This window comes from Plecotus auritus, assembly GCF_963455305.1.
Source record: "Plecotus auritus genome assembly, chromosome: 9".
In the NCBI taxonomy this organism is placed as follows: Eukaryota; Metazoa; Chordata; class Mammalia; order Chiroptera; family Vespertilionidae; genus Plecotus; species Plecotus auritus.
Genome location: NC_137783.1, coordinates 36,312,755 through 36,330,656, shown reverse-complemented (window position 1 = coordinate 36,330,656; position 17,902 = coordinate 36,312,755). Strand labels below are relative to the sequence as shown.

The 17,902-nt window shown below is 36.2% G+C and overlaps 1 protein-coding gene across 19 annotated transcripts in view; it reads left to right on the top strand.

Annotated features, from left to right (window-relative positions):
- ANK3 (ankyrin 3) overlaps positions 1-17,902 on the top strand; it is a 488,871-nt gene that overhangs the window by 465,645 nt on the left and 5,324 nt on the right. For all 19 annotated transcript variants that reach the window (XM_080640919.1, XM_080640916.1, XM_080640924.1 and 16 more), the window contains 2 exons: positions 1,879-2,257; positions 14,125-14,202. In XM_080640919.1, coding sequence (XP_080497045.1) covers positions 1,879-2,257; positions 14,125-14,193 — 448 coding nt within the window. In that variant the 3' untranslated portion in view covers positions 14,194-14,202. The remainder of the gene's footprint in view (positions 1-1,878; positions 2,258-14,124; positions 14,203-17,902) is intronic.

The following is a 17,902-nucleotide window of genomic DNA, read 5'->3' as shown; positions in this document are numbered from 1 at the left end:
TGTGAGAGGGATGTCCGACCGCCTGTTTAGGCCCGATCCTAAGCGGGCGGTCGGACATCCCTCAAGGGGTCCCATATTGGAGAGGGTACAGGCTGGGCTGAGGGACCCCCCCCCGCCCCGTGCACAAATTTCGTGCACCAGGCCTCTAGTTTTTATATAATATCCTTCCTTTTTTCTACATGAGTGTTTTACGTGATTTGCAATATAGTATATGTACCAATTTTTTTAGAGAGAGGAAGGGAGAGGGAAACATTGATGAAAGAGAAACATCAATCGACTGCCTCCTGCACATGCCCCACTGGGGACTAAGCCCGCAACTGGGGCATGTGCCATGACTGTGAATCGAACCAATGACCTCTTGGTTCATGGGTTGGTGCTCAACCACTGAGCCACACCAGCTGGGCAGTATATGTAATTCTTTAGCCCAAATAATTCTGCCATGATTAAAATTTGTTTATACCCAATATAATTCCCTAATTATGAATCTGATTCTTCTTAAAGTGGCCTTACTCTAGAAAGGTGGGAGTTTAATGTCCTCCAGACATTGTTTCAAATATCACCATCATTAGGTTTGCACTTTGTGACTTTGGATGAATTTCTAAACTCTAAGAATGTCACTTCAATCAGTTTTAAAAATAAGAATGACTACTTTCCTCAAACAGGTTTATATATTGAAAAAGAAAACTTGTAGCAAGCATACCAAATGACTGGTGCAAATAGTCTGTTAGTAATATTTTTTATGTACATCAGACATTTTACTTCAATAGCAACTAATGATAAACTTAAGTTGGATGCAAAAAAAACATTTCATTACCAAATTTAATATTTTCATCTTACTAAGTCTCTTGCTCCATAAAAATTCCCAAAGGTGGAGTTTACAAAACTTTTTTTGCAGAATGGTAGCATCAATGAATTCTGTGTTCACCCTACCAAAGAGCCAAGACAATAAAGAACACTACTTCTGATGTCTACGTTCAGATATAGTCATATAGTTTATAGCTGTATTTATGTTATAGGATCTCCACAATATGCTGTAACTGTTTGCACACAACTGTATGTGTGCTATTGATATTTTTTATAACTGTTTAGATAATCAATTTGATTATAAGCATACACACATACATACTTATATACATAATAATATGTTATACATATAAAACATTGCAATAATTATTGCTTTCAGAAGTCTACAGGTAATTAGCAAAGACACTAAACACAATACACAAGCTACAAAATAAAAGTCTATACTGAAATGACTAAAAATTAGACATCACTTTAAGTACTGGAAGAGAAAGATTTTTAATAGTTGAAAGAAAAATAGTTCTCACAGAAAGTACAAGCAGTGGGTGAGCACCAGTCAGTGTCAGCAGAGGTCAGGGGCATAGAAAGATGGGAGCAAGGAAGGGAATTATAGGGATCATCATTGGAAACACAAAAGACTGGAATTTGGGGGATGCCAGAGCTCTCATCACAGGAATTCATTTTGTGCCTTATCAGCAGTTTTTTCACTGGCAGTATAAAAGCATTTTGAGATATCCCCTCCTTTTAAATTAGTGGGTCTGGAACTCTGAGCGGTCCATGAACTGCTCAGGATTACTTTTTAAGATACAGAATTCAAGCGGCTATAGAAGTGCAATCAAACAAAACACAAACAATGACAGCATAGCCAGCCAGCTTGGGAGCTGCCTAGAGCCTGCGTAGCACCTCCTCACCCCCACACCCAGGACTGCCCCTCACAGTTTGAAATCCAGTGAGCAGAGTTCTCAGGCCTTTCTATTTTATGCCTTCTAAAGTAGTTCAAAACATAGTTGTTAAAAATTTAGACCCATTTCCATCCATGTGTTACCATTGTAAATTTCTACGTTTTACCTTTTGCAGCCCAGACCAATGTAGAGATTCCATTACCTCATATCTCAAAGGAGAACCTGGGAAATTTGAAGCAAATGGGAACCATGCAGAAGTCAGTTCAGAAGCAAAGACGAAATCTTACTTTCCAGAATCCCAAAATGATGTAGGGAAACAGAGTACTAAGGAAACTCTGAGACCAAAACCACACGGATATGGACGTGTTGAGGAACCAGCATCATCACTAGCAGCATATCAGAAATCTCTCGAAGAAACCAGCAAGTTTGTCATAGAGGAACCTAAACCCTGTGTGCCTGTCGGTATGAAAAAGATGAGTAGGACTTCTCCTGCAGATGGCAAGCCAAGGCTTAACCTCCACGAGGAAGAGGGGTCCAGTGGGTCTGAGCCAAAGGTACGTCAGCTTTATTCAGAATGCTGTCCTTTAAACTGAAGGTATTGATGATTTGCTTCCTCTGATTAATGTAGCATTGACCCAATGTTCTTTACTGTTTCCAAATTATAAATGTGTGACCGAAAATTGTAACACTAATGTTGGGGGTAAAGAAAGTTCTGAGTAAAACATAAGCTACTTGATCATATCTTCATTCATAGGGTAGGAAAAAGAAATAACCATCTCTTTAGCCATTTTTCAGATTATAGAGATGTTAAGTAACCAGCTTAAGGTCCAGTATTATTTTTTTCTGGGATTTAAGTTTCGTAACTCCCAATCCAATCTTCTTTCCTATGCAAGGAGGTTAATTGTTCTGACCCTTTCTGGTTCTTTTGCATAATTTAAAGTTTATGGCACACAACCCATCTAAAAGTTCTACCCTGTAAGGTCAGTTGTCTGAAAGTGTGCTTTAAAAATTGAAGGAACATGGTTCCCAAGCCTAAAATGATGTGTTTATATACCACTATTGGTTGACAGCATTTAGAAATTTAAAGTAAGAAGTATCATTTTAATAATTTTTATATCTAAGTTGATAATTATCTTAATATTTGTTTTTAATAATTTTAAAACCTACTGCCACATAATTATTTGCTTGCTCTTTGTACTTTTATGTTTTGGTGATACTATCTTAATAGTTTTTTTAATTCATTGAGGTTTATCATTTAGATATTTTAAAGAATTAAAATTATGATTCATAGATGGATATGAGAATATAGAGCTGATTTTTTTTCTCAAATTTTATGTCTTTTCATGAACTATGTAGTAGACATAGATTAAGTGTTATACATCTTTGGAATAGTAGCACTTGTCATTTTCCTTAAAACATCTAGTTTTCTTTTGTCAAATAATGAGTCCATGATTAATATGATGCTTAAAAAAATATAAACTCCCAATCACTCAGGAGCTAATTGTCAGCTTATTGACTAATATCCTCTCTTTTCCCTTTCTGCAGACTATCTTTTGACCATTTTCCTGCTTGTTTAGAAGGAAAGGGAAAGAAAGTAAAATTGTCAGGTCTTTTTTCACTTCTCTCCTGACAAGTGGGGTTTTGAATATCAATTTCAGTCTTTTGGTTAACTCTTAGTTTATGTAAGCAGTATAATTTTGAATAAAATATTCCCTTTTAAAATGAGCCCACACAAAGAGAGAAGCAATAACATTCTGGTGTTTTAACTATGAACATGTGCAAAAGCCTATTAAAATCAATAGAAAGTACTGAAATATAAGTATAAATAAGCAACTCTATGTGCATACAATTGGCTATTGGGGAACCAGGGAGAAGGCATCAAGAGGGTTTAAAAACAGTCTTAACCCTGAAGGAATCTCAGCTGAGTTCATCAGCAATGGAAAATAATCACTACTAGGAAATGTTTGCAACATTTTAAATAAATGAGTTTATGCCTTTGGTGTTGGTCACAGGTCCCACTCCAATGCATAAAGGCTTTATGAGCATAAAAATTCATAATGGAGTTCAAGCTTCTGGTAGATATAAGCCTGACCTCACAAGAAATCCAAAGATGTTCGGATGGGTCTTTAATGACTAGATCATAGGACAATAGCAACCAACGAGGTCATCTGATGTATGATTTCAGAAACAGCCCCCTTTTTGTTCCCTAAATAATCAGGTCAAAAGTCCGGGTGCAGCTCTTACACGAATGACTACCTGCTGTTACAAGGTAAAATTCTGTTCTTTTCCACCCCTTTCCATGCAGCAACCCATGGCAAGGAGTACTGAGAAAATTCCATTTGGCCTCTTAGTTAATGCTGTTTACCAATTCCTAGAGAATTCTCCAAAAGGAATCCTGATGAGGTCCTACTACTACACTACATTCTGTCAACCCTTCACCTTAAGATTAGCATAGACTCCAGGAAAAGAGTGGAAACTAAAACATTGGCCAAATGGCCACTTTTTATTTATGTGAGGGGCTGGTCTTAGATGATGCTTGATAGGATTATGATATAATTTAACATCTAGATTTGTTATTAGTATTTGCATTAGTATCTGTTCTTCTGCTTTTAAATTTACCCAAGGGAAAACTGTTCCCCAGTTTACGATTCTGTGTATGATTAATTCCGACTGAATTATCCCTTTGCCTCATCTAACCTACTAATCCTTGAATGCTGATTAGTACTTTTTTTTCTTTCACAATATGAATTCCTCTTACCTTTTTTCTGCCTTCTGGAGCCATTGCAGGGCCTCCTTTCACAATATTAGGTCATTTTAAGTGTCCTGAATTTATGGTCCTTTTCTAATGAACTTTAAAAAGTAATAGGAAACTTAGCAAGCAATACCTTTGCAAAGAGTAAGAAACTCAAAAACTGTTTCCATTTGACACTATATATTATTCAGTAGGATGTTTTGTTCACATGAACTTTCCCACAAAGTCAAGGTTGATATTATATTTTTATATTTTTGTTAAGTTTACCTTTGGTGAATATGGTCTACCTACTATATTATCTATTTGACTAACGTTTCATTAATCATTTTAGCTAGCACTTATATTTCCCATAACAATTTTACTTGTTTTTCTTTTATTATCAATACTGCCATTGATTTTTCTATTGGATATTAACTACAACTTCTAACTCCAGAACTATCAAATTTGAGGTAATTAGTAAACTTAGAAAATAAAATTTCAGAATTATTTTCAGAATTCTATCATTAAAATTTAGAAATAAAATCATTCAGTAAATATTTTTCACCATGACATTTAATTAGAAGCCAAAGACATTTTTCCCTTTGAAATATGAACTGATTGCCACTTGGCAGTTTTTTTCATATTCCTATCCTTATTGCCTAAAAATTAGCATTTGTTTAGTTACTGTATTCTGTCTCTACCATGTTCTTGTCTGTCAGATGTGTTTTCTATTCTAATTTCATATCAGTTCTTTAAGACGTCATATTTTGACATGTTTTACATTATTCCTTTATTTATTTGAATAAACTCTTACTAGATACCAATTATGCTTACATACATTCTTTACTTTTTATAAATTTGTCAAATCTGACCAAAATTTCATAAAAATCCAATACCATGCCTTTTTCTGTAGATTAACTAAAAAATGACCTGAACTATAAGATTATACGTTCAAGTCAAATGTATATAGATTTGGGAGTGGGGTGGGGGGGGGGCAATGGTAAGATATGTACACATATAATACCTTAATAAAAATTTGAAAAAAAAATGTATATAGATTTAAAACTAGTTAAAAAGGAATATTAATGTTTCTTCAAACTAATAATTAGTAGATGTACTTTCTGATGCCAAAATGTCTCTAAAATTGTTATTTTTAATATTTTATCATTTATTTACCTTGGTCTTTATCATATATATATATGCAGGTAAAGACCAAAGTAATTAGATTCACACACTTATGCATAAATACATACATACATATACAGAGTAGTTTCACTTAGAATCCTGCTCAAAATTTTCTTTCACAAATATACATCACGATTTTCCTTAGAGGAGGGAAAATCAGCAAGTAAAAGTAATTCTTTTTTGATTTCCCTTCTCAGAATGTCTTTTATTTTAAATGTGATGGTAAAATTATGCTAAAAATACATTTATCAGGACTTGAAAAACAGTGAGAGTGATTCAAGCTCAGAGGAGGAACGGAGAGTCACTACCCGAGTTATTCGCCGGCGTTTGATTATAAAGGTATCCTGTAGCCGAATCATCATGGGGCATTGCTGTATTATTAGAAAGTCCTTTCTTGTGATTTTGAAAATTCAGCATGCTTGATAACGAAATGGCTCTCTATATGTTTGTCTGCACATTTGGAAGCTTATAAAAACAGTAACAAAAGGGAAAACGTCATGTTGCTTGGTAGTGAGGCCTGTGTTTGACCTGACAGTTGTAATTAATTTTATCTTAGAATTCCTGGGAATTGTATCCTGCTTTCCCTGAAGAAGTGTTATATTGGTGAGAGAATCGTCCCTATCAAATGAAACGTTCAATGAAATCTCAGAGGCCGTAATGAGGGATGAGCTAAGAGGATTGAAAGGCTTCCTTCTCAAGTCTCAAATTCCTTCTGCCTTCACAGTTTTTTAAGTGAAAACTAGTTTTGTTTGTTTTTTATCAATGACTGGGACTTTGATGTTATAGCCTGGATATGTGACATAAGGCAAATTAAAAAAAAACACCTATTTCAGAAGTTTTTGCTTAAATTTATTGGGGTGACATTGGTTAATTGTATTGGTGATGGGCTCACAATGCAATATACAGATGATGTATCATAGAATTATACATTTGAAGCCTATATAATTGTATGAACCAACATCACCCCAATAAATGAAATAGGTTTTTAACTTGACAAAAACACAGCCTGATTTTTTTTTTTGTATGTTAAATTATAGGAAGCAATTTTTTCTGGAAATGAAAAATATAATCTCACCTGTTACAGCACAGTTGAATAAGCTGATTTCCCCCATAAAGGCCTTTTGAAGCACTGACCTTATGCGTGGGAAGGTCCAACAGAATGTGTCTCAGTCTGCTGCTTGTCTTTATTACTGTCTTTAGCGAGATCTTTCTTAATGTTAAAATGATTGAGTGCACTGAACTAGGAAGCTGTTTTCAATACCCAGGCCTCTGAATGTGATCCAAATAACTTGAGGCTCTTTGGTTGGCAGCTCTAGAAAGAAAGGAAGGGAAATGTCTATTGAAAACCATTTGTCAAACTTATCCATTTCTAAAGTGTCAGGAGACTCAACAGAGAGCAGAGATGTTGGCTTAGGTATCCAAAAATTTTTAATCCTGCTGCTGGTACTTTTCATGTAGATCAGATTAAAGAAGAGAAGAAATCTGCTTAGTATAGTTTTTCAAAGACTTTGGAAGCATTATAGAAGAAAATAAGGCCTTGTATAAATTTTACATTATCCCCCAGTCAACCTTGAGCTCAATAGGGGGCTATCAAAAAGCATGAATCACTTCTTTGAAAATTCCGTATAGGCAAGCCACATTCCTTACTGGGATCTAGCATATTTGTAAGTATTCAACCTGCCATCCATAAATCCTCATAATCACTTCCCACATCTTCCTGGAATTAGAGGAAAGAAATAATTCCATTTTCTGAAGGAGGTAAAGCCATACTCTTTGCTCAGGCTTTGCTATTCTCATAATGTCTTCAAGAAATGGTATTTTAAAGTGAAACGTCTAGAAAAAGTGCACCAAACATAGTGTAACTTGCTTCTTCTTATGCTTAACCTTTGACATAGTCATGTTGCATCCAAACCCACCTATTCCTTTAGAATAGCTGCCATGATAGAAGCCGGCTCTCCTTTATGTAAGAATGGGCAAAAATATGTTTACAGTTGTAATACAAGAAAAAAATCTGTCACATATTCTTATTGCTATACACATAAGTTTGCCTACCCCTGTATAGGACAGAAGAAAATAAGATATCCTGCAAAAAAATTGGGAGGGTGGAAGGTAAAGAAATATTACTCCGAAGAATACAAAAACATCAAACCCCGCTCCCTGTGTCAGTGAGCACTCTGTTTTGTTCTCCTAGCATTCTACACGTGCATTTTCAAATTAGCTTTTATTAGAGTTATTATGTATTTGAGCTTAATATATAGTTGATTCTATAATTAATTCTTTAAAATATATTAACTTTTTTATTAATAAGTTTAAAAGACTAAAATGCACTATGATGTTGTAGTAGGCTTCATAAAATAGAGGAGTCAGTGTTCTCCCCAAATCCCTATTTCTTAAAGTCAGTGTAATTTCAGGGAGGTTGGGTGGAATCATCAGAGAATGGGTTTTATAACAAGAGAAAGCATGGTATAAACAATAGAATCACTCAAGTTTTGAGAAATGTCTTTTGTATATGACAGAAGTCAAAAACTAACGAATAGCTATAATTATAATTGGAAATTATGGGTATAACAAAAAATGTTACATATACTGTAGAAGAATCGTTCAGGTTAATATTTTTCTGTTCAGATTTTTGGGGCAGTTGAAAAGGGTCAGACTTCTATTGTTTTTCTCTTTACGCATTTGTTAGTATCTTTCTGATGTAAAAGAGCTTGAGACCACAGTAGTAGTATATGGTAAATGTGGCTGGGAACCATCTTTGTCAAAAACATAACATGAGAATGTTAGGCCCTAAAATCACTCTTTTGCTAGATGACAAAACAGGATTGGAGACCAGCTGATTTATCAGAATCACAGTAGGGCAGTAGCAGTTCTGGGACCAGAACCTAATCTCTAGCCCTCCAGTGAAGCTTCTATCTGCTTTTTCCACAATACTGCATTCTTTCTTTTCCAGAACAAATAAAAAATAACTTTTCCTAGACTAAATTAGGCCTTTCTAGTGGCATGGATTGAAAGAGCAACATTGGACTGCCTTTCCTGAAAATCATGAAGCTGGAATGCTAGGAATTTGACCTACTTCATGGAGGCTATCTACCTTGGACTAAGTCAGCATATTTAGATTGTTTGCCACTTAAGTGTCCATAGTGTGCTCAGGATTCCATTACCAGAAGTCTAGGCAAATTTGTATTCTTAGCCATTCAACTTGTATATATAATAAGTGGGTTGAAAGTATAATTTTATAATTTAAATTTAATATTTTTTAAGTTGCTAAGGAATGAGTCAAATTAAACTCCCATTTATTTGGGGAGCTTTTAAATTTTATAATCGTATTTATTTATTTCTATGTAATTTGATAATATCACAATGGTTTCAAATGCTTGAAAGCAATTTAAGTAAATTAACCAGTCCTATAAGCTTGTTTTACATTATTTGCTTAAAATTCAGTGACTAGAAAGGTAAAAGGTTTAAGCCAACTCACAGCCAAACTATTGTGAAGTTTAGGAAGATTCAAATAACTGAAATTTCACTATACTAGTATAGTTCAACTGTATTTTCATGTCTACTTTTGATTTTTTTTTTACGATTTTCAGATTAAGAGTTTATATGTATGTTTTCCCCAAACCAAAAGTATATAAAGTTTGATGTCCCCATTCCATTGTCCAGCAGTAACTACTGTTCATTAGCTTTAGATTTTTATGTGCATGTACAAAACAACATCCTTTGCAAGTGGGTTTCTTAGAATATAAAAATGAGTTATATTGTATATACTAGAGGCCCAGTGCACGAAATTCGTGGGCGGGGGGTGTCCCTCAGCCCAGCCTGCACCCTCTCCAATCTGGGATCCCTTGAGGGATGTCCAACTGCCCGTTTAGGCCCGATCCCACCAGGCAGTCGGACATCCCTCTCACAATCCAGGACTGCTGGCTCCCAACTGCTCGCCTGCCCGACTTCCTGATTGCCCCTAACCACTTCTGCCTGCCAGCCTGATCACCCTCTAACCACTCCCCTGCAGGCCTGGTCACCCCTAACTGCCCTCTCCTGCTGGCCATCTTGTGTCCACATGGGGGCAGCCATCTTGTGTGTTGGAGTGATGGTCAATCTGCATATTACTCTTTTATTAGATAGGATTGCTTAGTAACTTGCCAAGTTATGTGTGCGCCGTATATATGATATCTACCCCCATTTTTTGGAAAGTTGAAGTTTTAATATTATGTACATCAAAGCAAATTGGTACATTTTATATAGTTAATTGTTCTTTCATTTTATTCAAAAAATTCAAGGAGGAATAAAAATTAGAAAATGTTTTCTCAGGATTTTAAAGGGAAGTAGTTAGTCTTCAGTAAGGTGTCCACCAGGGTTGACATAGGTAGGTAGGTAGATAGATACAGACAGACAGACTGTATTTTTCCTTAGAAACAGCATGTGCTAGGGGAGGGTATTGCCAAAAATAATGCCATCAATAAGGCCAGAGGGGGGAATTTTGTTTACTCAACAGTACAAACTGTTTCCAAGAACTTTAGAAACTAATTAGGGATTATTTTCTCTCATTAAGGAGAAGCCCCAAAGGACCTCTCCTTGGTAACACTTGATTTCCAATATATTTGACAAAATTTTAAATGGATGATTTTTTAATGTATTTTTGACTCCTTCCTATCTATCTAATCTACTTTAGTGAGTTTTTACATAATCAGACAATTTATTTTGATCTTATTAAAGCATAATTGACTATACTTTATGACCATTTAAGAGTGATATACCTATACCTTTAATTTTACATAAATAGTATGAATTTTCAGTAGGAAAAAATGAAAATGCTACATACCAGAGTAGATCTCAACAACCTATATGGTTTGTTACTTATAAGTAGGGCTTTGCTTTTTTCTAAGACTATTAATATAAATCAGTATACTTATATGTATTCACTATATGCTTATAAATATAACTACTTCACATTTCTTTCAGAGACTGTCCAAACAGTTTAAAAATTAATTGGCATCTTTCCCCCCAAAAGGGTCCATTCATGATATGTCCCATAGGATTCTGTTTTACTGTATTTTCCTGGGATTCTCTAACACTCTAAGAACTAGACATTTCCAAAATTTAGCTCAAAATATTCCATTTATTCATATTTAAACTATAGTGACATCTTTCATGACCTTTTATTAGCCTTTTCTACTATCTTTATGCTTTTACTTTTAAAATAAAATGGCTTTTTTAATGACACCAACCATATTAAGTATAAATAACATTCCCATAAAGATGTATTGCAGATTTTAGTGCATTTAGTCATGAGTCCTCTACATTTCTCCAATCTCCTTCTCTCTGTTAAGTGTGTTAATTGAAATTAATCATAAGCAAGATTCAAGGTGAACTAAATCTGAGTAGCAAGAAACATCTTTTATTTTCATCCCGCCTCTAGACCACAGTGAGATAAGACGAGTCGCATGTCCCACACGCTGTCGTGACCTATGATGCCACAATCTCTAAGAATACAGAGTCACTTTGTAAAAAGAAAGAATGGAAATAAAATATTGTTAGCAAAACGCAATAGTGTTTTCGTCTTTACACTTGTCTTCATTTTAAACCAGAACTGCCTTTCTACCTGTTACAACATAATGTGCTCATCACGTTCTCCCACCATTGGCTGGCACTGACAAAATTATCAGAGCTACCTCTCCCGTGACAGTACCACTGAAAGGGCTAGAATCCTGGCTCTCCTTTGTGACCGGCTACTTTTCCTAAGAAGCCAGCAGAGCACAGTAACTACATACACTGTAGTGTAGCAATATCCAGGTCACCTTTTCAACAAAACGTTTAACTAATAGGTAAATATGGCTCTAGAATAGGTCTGCACTTCAGATGTTTGTCCTTGTTCCCCAAACTGTAGGTGGCACTAACCTAAAGTTGAATGAATACCAGTGCCGAAAATAATGTATTGCAAATACAGTCCTGTGTTTGCTTTAAGTGGTTCTTCTTCTTATTCAATCATAGAACTAATAGATATTAAGGAGCCATCTAAATCTACCAAGCTTCCTATGAGCAGGATAGTAAGAGCTCATCATGGAGGGTGAAGAATTTATTTCTTTTTTTTTAACTCACTAGAGGAAGGTCTTTTGACAGTTTTCCCCTTCTAAACCTGGTAACATTCACTAACTGAGAGATACTATTTTAAATTCCTTTCGTACTGACTTTTTTTTTTTTCTTTTTGTCTGTGGCAATGAAAACCAGATAATCAGTCATTACATAGGACCCTCACTTGAAAATAGTAGTATTCTGAAACCAAGTGCTTCATCAGACAGCTATTCTCATTTATTTTAAGACCTATGAAAGGTTCGGTCTTAAAAAAAAAAAAAGTGAGATTTTCCCTGAACTTTCTCTCAGTGCTTCCAAAAAAATGTATATATTGCTCTTAGTGAATGAAATTTTAAGTCAAACTAACAATGGGTGATAAATTTCCCAATTAAGGTACTATCTTAATTCAAATTAGACATACTGTAATTCATAAAAATGGGTTGTACTGAAAGTGAGATGATCTAATTAGAGCCCTAATCATTGGCTAATTTTTTTTCAACCAATGAAACTTTTCTTTGTAAAGCAATGTGTAAGTGTTCATTCTATAGTTATGTATTTTTAAATTCTTCCTTCTGGGAGCTTGTTGCTAATCATCATCCTTGTACATACTTGAGGTCTAATGCTTTGAATGTTGTTGACTGCTAAATAACTATCAGTGGAGTCAGGCTTTTCTCCTTGCCCTGGAAGAGCAAGTAGAACATATGCCTTCTTTTTCTAACATTCCACAGAGCATGTGTGTGGTTTATGGAGTGGTGGGGAGATCTCTCCACCTGGTATGTTGCTAATCTCTATGCCACATCCTCTAGGGAGAGGAAGCAAAACACATTCCTGGTGAATCTGTCACGGAAGAACACTTTACTGATGAAGAAGGCAACCTCGTCACCAGAAAAGTAATCACCACTGGGATTTCATATTTCTCTTGGAATTTAGATGTTCTATTTGCTTGCTGTAGTGTCCCCTCTTGAAACAGAAAACAGGAAACATCTCTACTTTTCACTATTGCTTCCTACAGATCACTCGAAAAGTAATAAGACGAATGGTTATCCCACAAGAGAGGAAACAGGACGTGGTAAAGGAGGGGGACTGCCCCAGAGAAAGTAGAGGATGAAAGCTTTGTGAACGCTCTAGTGTACGCGGCTAACAGGCTGGCGTGGGCAGTGTGGCAGCTTGAAGCGTTTGCTGCTGCTGATATCTTGTGCATTTGATCAGGGTCAAAGAAAAAGACTTTTCTTCCTAACGTTCTTTAACATTATATTCTTTTACTATCTTCAGAGAGTTCGCAGAGATATGTTCATTTATGGAGGTTGGAACATGCCAATTCAAGATTCCTAGAAAAAATTAAAATCCTCTACCACCACTAAACCCCTTGGCAGGGCCCCATCCATGCCCAGTGCCTGTCTGGGCATGGATAGAGAGCACTGGTTTCCAGCAAATGCACAGGATTTAAATGTTAGAATGCCAAAAAGCTCAGTTCAAGATCCATATATCAAATATATTTTCCCTGTACAATATGTTCTACGGAAAAATCTGAATTCCCCATTCTTAACCAAAAAATTCTCTGCGTTTCCAGTGTGCCAATTCAGGAACTAAACTCATTACTGAGCCTTGTAACTCAGCAAATGGATCTCCATCTCCCAGAGAAAGCACTGCTAGTTATTTCTTCCTTCCTTTTCTTAGAACTTTAACCTTTTCATTTTAAAAATAGAAACTTTAATAGCCTGTGTTTACATAAGAAAAAGTGAACTGAAAATTTCTCAAAAGGACTAAATCTGTGGAAAGGCTACTGTGTTGTCCAATAATTATAAACAGGGTAAAAGCTGAGTATTTGTACAAAAACTTTGCTCTCAGAGAAGTGTGTCCCATTGATCGGTGAAGAGAGGTCTTATTTTATGGAAAATGGATGTCTGCCTGGTCTGAAGTGAGAGGAGGGGTTGGTAATTCCACAAATAATAATTAATAATTTTTAAAAGTCCCTTAGATCCACAGCATTTCATGGTGTTAGTTGTGATTAGTGGTTTACTGAGAACTTTGTCTCATTATAACAGCTTAAAATTCTGCTGGCTTAAAAATGCGTAAGTTATAAATAACTAATATTTTTTATGTTTGGGGTTTGATTGCCTTGAGAGCTTCCGCAATGATTTCTTTTAGCTTCCAACCAGAAACGGACAGGCTGCTCCTTTTTGGATTCCTCACTAACCTGAAGTACCATGAAGTACAGTGGCGCTGTCTTCATTCTGGTGGTGCTCTCTAGCTTGCCTGGATGATGCTAAGCTGTGTGGTTAAAGCCAGAGGATTGTATTTTTGGGTATGAAGTGGCAAAGTGCTTTAAACTGTGTTTCACTTATCCTAATCCAGCCTCAAGGAACCAGAGTTGGAACTGCTTCATAACTAAAACACCTTTGCCGTGAAATCCTAACGTGTGCATTCCTTTTAAAGCAGGGAGAAGGTTATAAGGTGAAGACAAAGAAAGAAATCCGGCATGTGGAGAAGAAGAGCCACTCGTAACAGTGAAAGGTCAGTCAGCGATGTGTGCTTATATCAACAACAGTAGCACTTAACTCCCTGTGGCACGCAGGAAGTGACTGAGAGCGCCCCCCTTCCTCTCTCTCTCACTGTGTTCCAGCTTTGCATATGCAGTATGAAGTTGTGAGAGTTAGTTTTTTATGTACGCTCACACACACACTAAATTTGACTCCAGTTCACAACCCAGAAACCTTCTCATGAATTTGTCAGGAATTTCCATGTAAATGACATTTGCTGAAGCAAGTGTAAACAGTGATTGAGTCTCCTCGAAAAGCGAAGGCTCAGTATCAAATGCAGGAGCAGTATGCAGTCTAACAGGAAGATAATTTGGCAACGAGTAACTCTTACAAATACACGGAGAATTGTATTGATCCAGCCTCTCCCCATTTTAGCGGAACACCATTGAAAACATAATTTTGGTTAAAATATAGTAGTTGCCAAGTTTAAATTAAATGAATGAAATCCCTATATATTATTTCATATATTTTATGTAAGCCAAAGCAAATTAAATAGGAAATCAATTAATGGTACTGCTCTGTTTTTTAAGTTAAAATGTTTAAAGTTGTCTGAACTTTTCTTCATAGACAGGAGTGTTTTCCTTTAGCACTGTTTTCTAAATTTGACTTTATTCTGTTTATTTCTACATAGCTACCATTAGAAAGGCAATTTGGGGTGAAAAAGCAATATAGCTTTGAAAATGTCCCCATCAGTCTGCAAGGTAAAGCGGGACGGTTTCTTTAGGGCTATTCGCCAACAGTTCTCTTAGCCCCGCTGGTCAAAGTAACAGAGAGAGCAAACGGGTTCCAGTTTCAGCTTTCATACCTCTGCTGCTCCCCAGTTCCCAGAACCCTGAGAAAATATCTAGTCTCATTGCCCCCAATGTTTTATGCGAGGTAACTGTAACTAAGGCCCAAGTAAATTCTTAATTCTTCCTCCACTAAAACACCTTATCATGTTTTATTTATCCACTTCAATATTTATTTCACTTCCTCTCTGTGAGGCTTTCCACAGGGGCACTGAGAAGTCATCGCTAGACAGTCCTGATAATGTGCTTGCTCTCCCTGAGCTTACACTTTAGATATTAAATGGGAACCAATCATAACTAAGAACTGCAGGGTGCTCTGGAATAATATTTACTATACATACTCTTCCAAGTGTTTCACTTGTGTGCTTAATTCTCACAACCAACCCATTTAACGGGTGAAAAAACAGGCCCAAAATTTTGCCCAATATCTCATAAACAAAAAATGGCAAAAAAAACAGGATACACAAACCCAACAAGTGGTTGCCAAGTTTAAGTTAAAAGAATGAGCCCACACTCTCAAACCTGTGAACCAAAACTTGACCTGGATCTGAGGTGACAGAGAAGCTTTCCTTTGGGAAGGGGATGTTTGAGTTTTAAAGAATGAACAGGACTCAACTGGATGGGGGGTGGGAAATTTGCTATGGCTAGGCACAAGCAATAGCATTCTGCAGAGGCAAGAAGTAGGAAACAGGGAAAGAGAAACTGTGAGAATGGGTCAGTGTAAGTGGCAGAAGAGTTTGCCATTGTGTCTGGAAACGTAGGAAAGATCCGAATAGGCCTTGTGTGTCTCTTCATTAAGATTCTGGTCTTTACCCCAAAAACAGTGGGAAACCATTGAAGGTTCTTAGGCAAGGGTGGGCTATGATGCAGGTTGTATTCTGCATCACTCACTCTAGCTGCAGAGCAGAGAGTGATCAGAAGTGGCAATGATGGATGACAAGAAAACCTGTGAAGAGACTATGGTAGATCCTGGCTTGGGCAGTGAGGATAGTAAAAGGTAGGATGAATTGAGAGATAGCAACATGACTTGGTTTTTATTGGCTGATAAGGGTAAGAGATTGGATAATTAAGGATAATATCAGTGTAACAATATCTAGAATGAACCCATCTATTATGCATGTCAGACAGCTAAACTTGATGGAAGACATTATGTAGCAAATTACTAAAACACTGAACATGAGTTTGCTGTCTTGAATTGGTCTATTTAAGCAATTCTAAGTGAAAATAGAAACTAGGTCAATCAGCTTTAGTGTCTCCCTTAAAGTTTAACATCTCATTCAGTCATAGACTCAGACACCAGATGGAAAAGAACCAGAAGTGGCCCTAGCCGGTTTGGCCCAGTGGATAGAGTGTCGGCCTGTGGACTGAAGGGTCCCAGGTTCGATTCTGGCCAAGGGCACATTCCCAGGTTGTGGGCTCCATCCCCAGTGGGGGGCATGCAGGAGGCAGCCAATCAATGATTCTTTCTCATCATTGATGTTTCTATCTTTCACTCTCCCTTTCCCTTCTTCTCTGAAATCAATAAAAATATGTTAAAAAAAACAAACCACAGAATTGTCACCTACACTAGCTGGGCCATTTTTATAGAGTGACAAATACCTAATATCCATGAATAAATGATGCCAAAAAACTATATGACAGTGCTGTGCTTCTAGGGTCCTTTAGAGAATATTAGCAGAGGAGCAACTTGCTCAATAAATATACAAGAGGCTTTAAAATTACAAATAATACACATTGTAAAGAAGTTGTCAGCGCCGGGGCTAACTTGCTATACCCCTCAAAGGAGAGAGAAACTCAGAGGAGAATTCATATGAATATGGGAATAACTTCAGGGTAGAGCAAACGCAGTGTGTCAGATGGAAAGAATGGTAATTTGACTGCAAGCCCCAGTCTACTCTCCAGGGTGGTATTTACCTTCCACAGTGAACCTGGGAAATGAGTCCAAGAATACTGCCTGGAATTCCAGGACACTGAATGTATGCTCTGGAAAAATCAATTTGCAAATAGATTGAGAAATTTTATAGTCCTGCTGGCTGCCCTTAAAAAATATATATAACAGAACTAAACAAGCAGAATACTTCCAAATTTCACTGAGTCTCAGATGTTGACATCAAATTTTTATTTCCCATTATACAGCCAGTTTAATTTTGAGTTATCTGAACCCTGCACCTGCTTTTCTTCAATACTAAGCCACAACCATCCTACTTTTAATGGGGAAAGCCAATGGCTTAAAATCACTATAAAGATTTGTATGTAGTATATAGTGATTTATAGTTTATAAAGTGCTTTTCCATTTTCTTCTTGTGTAATCCTTCAAACAAGCCTTGAAGCAGGTCAGACCAATTTTGTTTACTTCCTTTTAGAGATGAAGATACCGATGTCAGCTCAGAGATGTCAGGTGATGTTTCTGTCACACAGCTCATGATTGATACTCTTGCCTAGCAGTGCCCTTTCTGTTACACCAACCTTTCTAAAATTATGAATAATAGTCATATTCTATCAAATGATTACTGTATGACAGGTACTAGGTAAGATTATTACTAGTATATACCCCCATTCATATAATCCCCAAAATAATACTGTAGGGTAAGTACTACCATCCTTTTTTATAAATGAGGAAACTGAAGTTTTACAATTTAAATGATTTACCCAAGGTCCTATAGCTAATGAGCAAAAGCTATGAAATTTGAACTTATCCAGAACCTAGTTATTAACTATTACTTATATTAATAGTTTAATAGTATTTGATGACTATTAAAAACCTAAAAGCAAACTTTAATCAAAGTTTGTACAAAGGCAACCTCTAGTAAATTTCTTCATACTCTACATAGTAAAAACTGTGTGGGTTTTTTGTTTGTTTTTTAGTAAAGCAAACTTTCGTTTTTA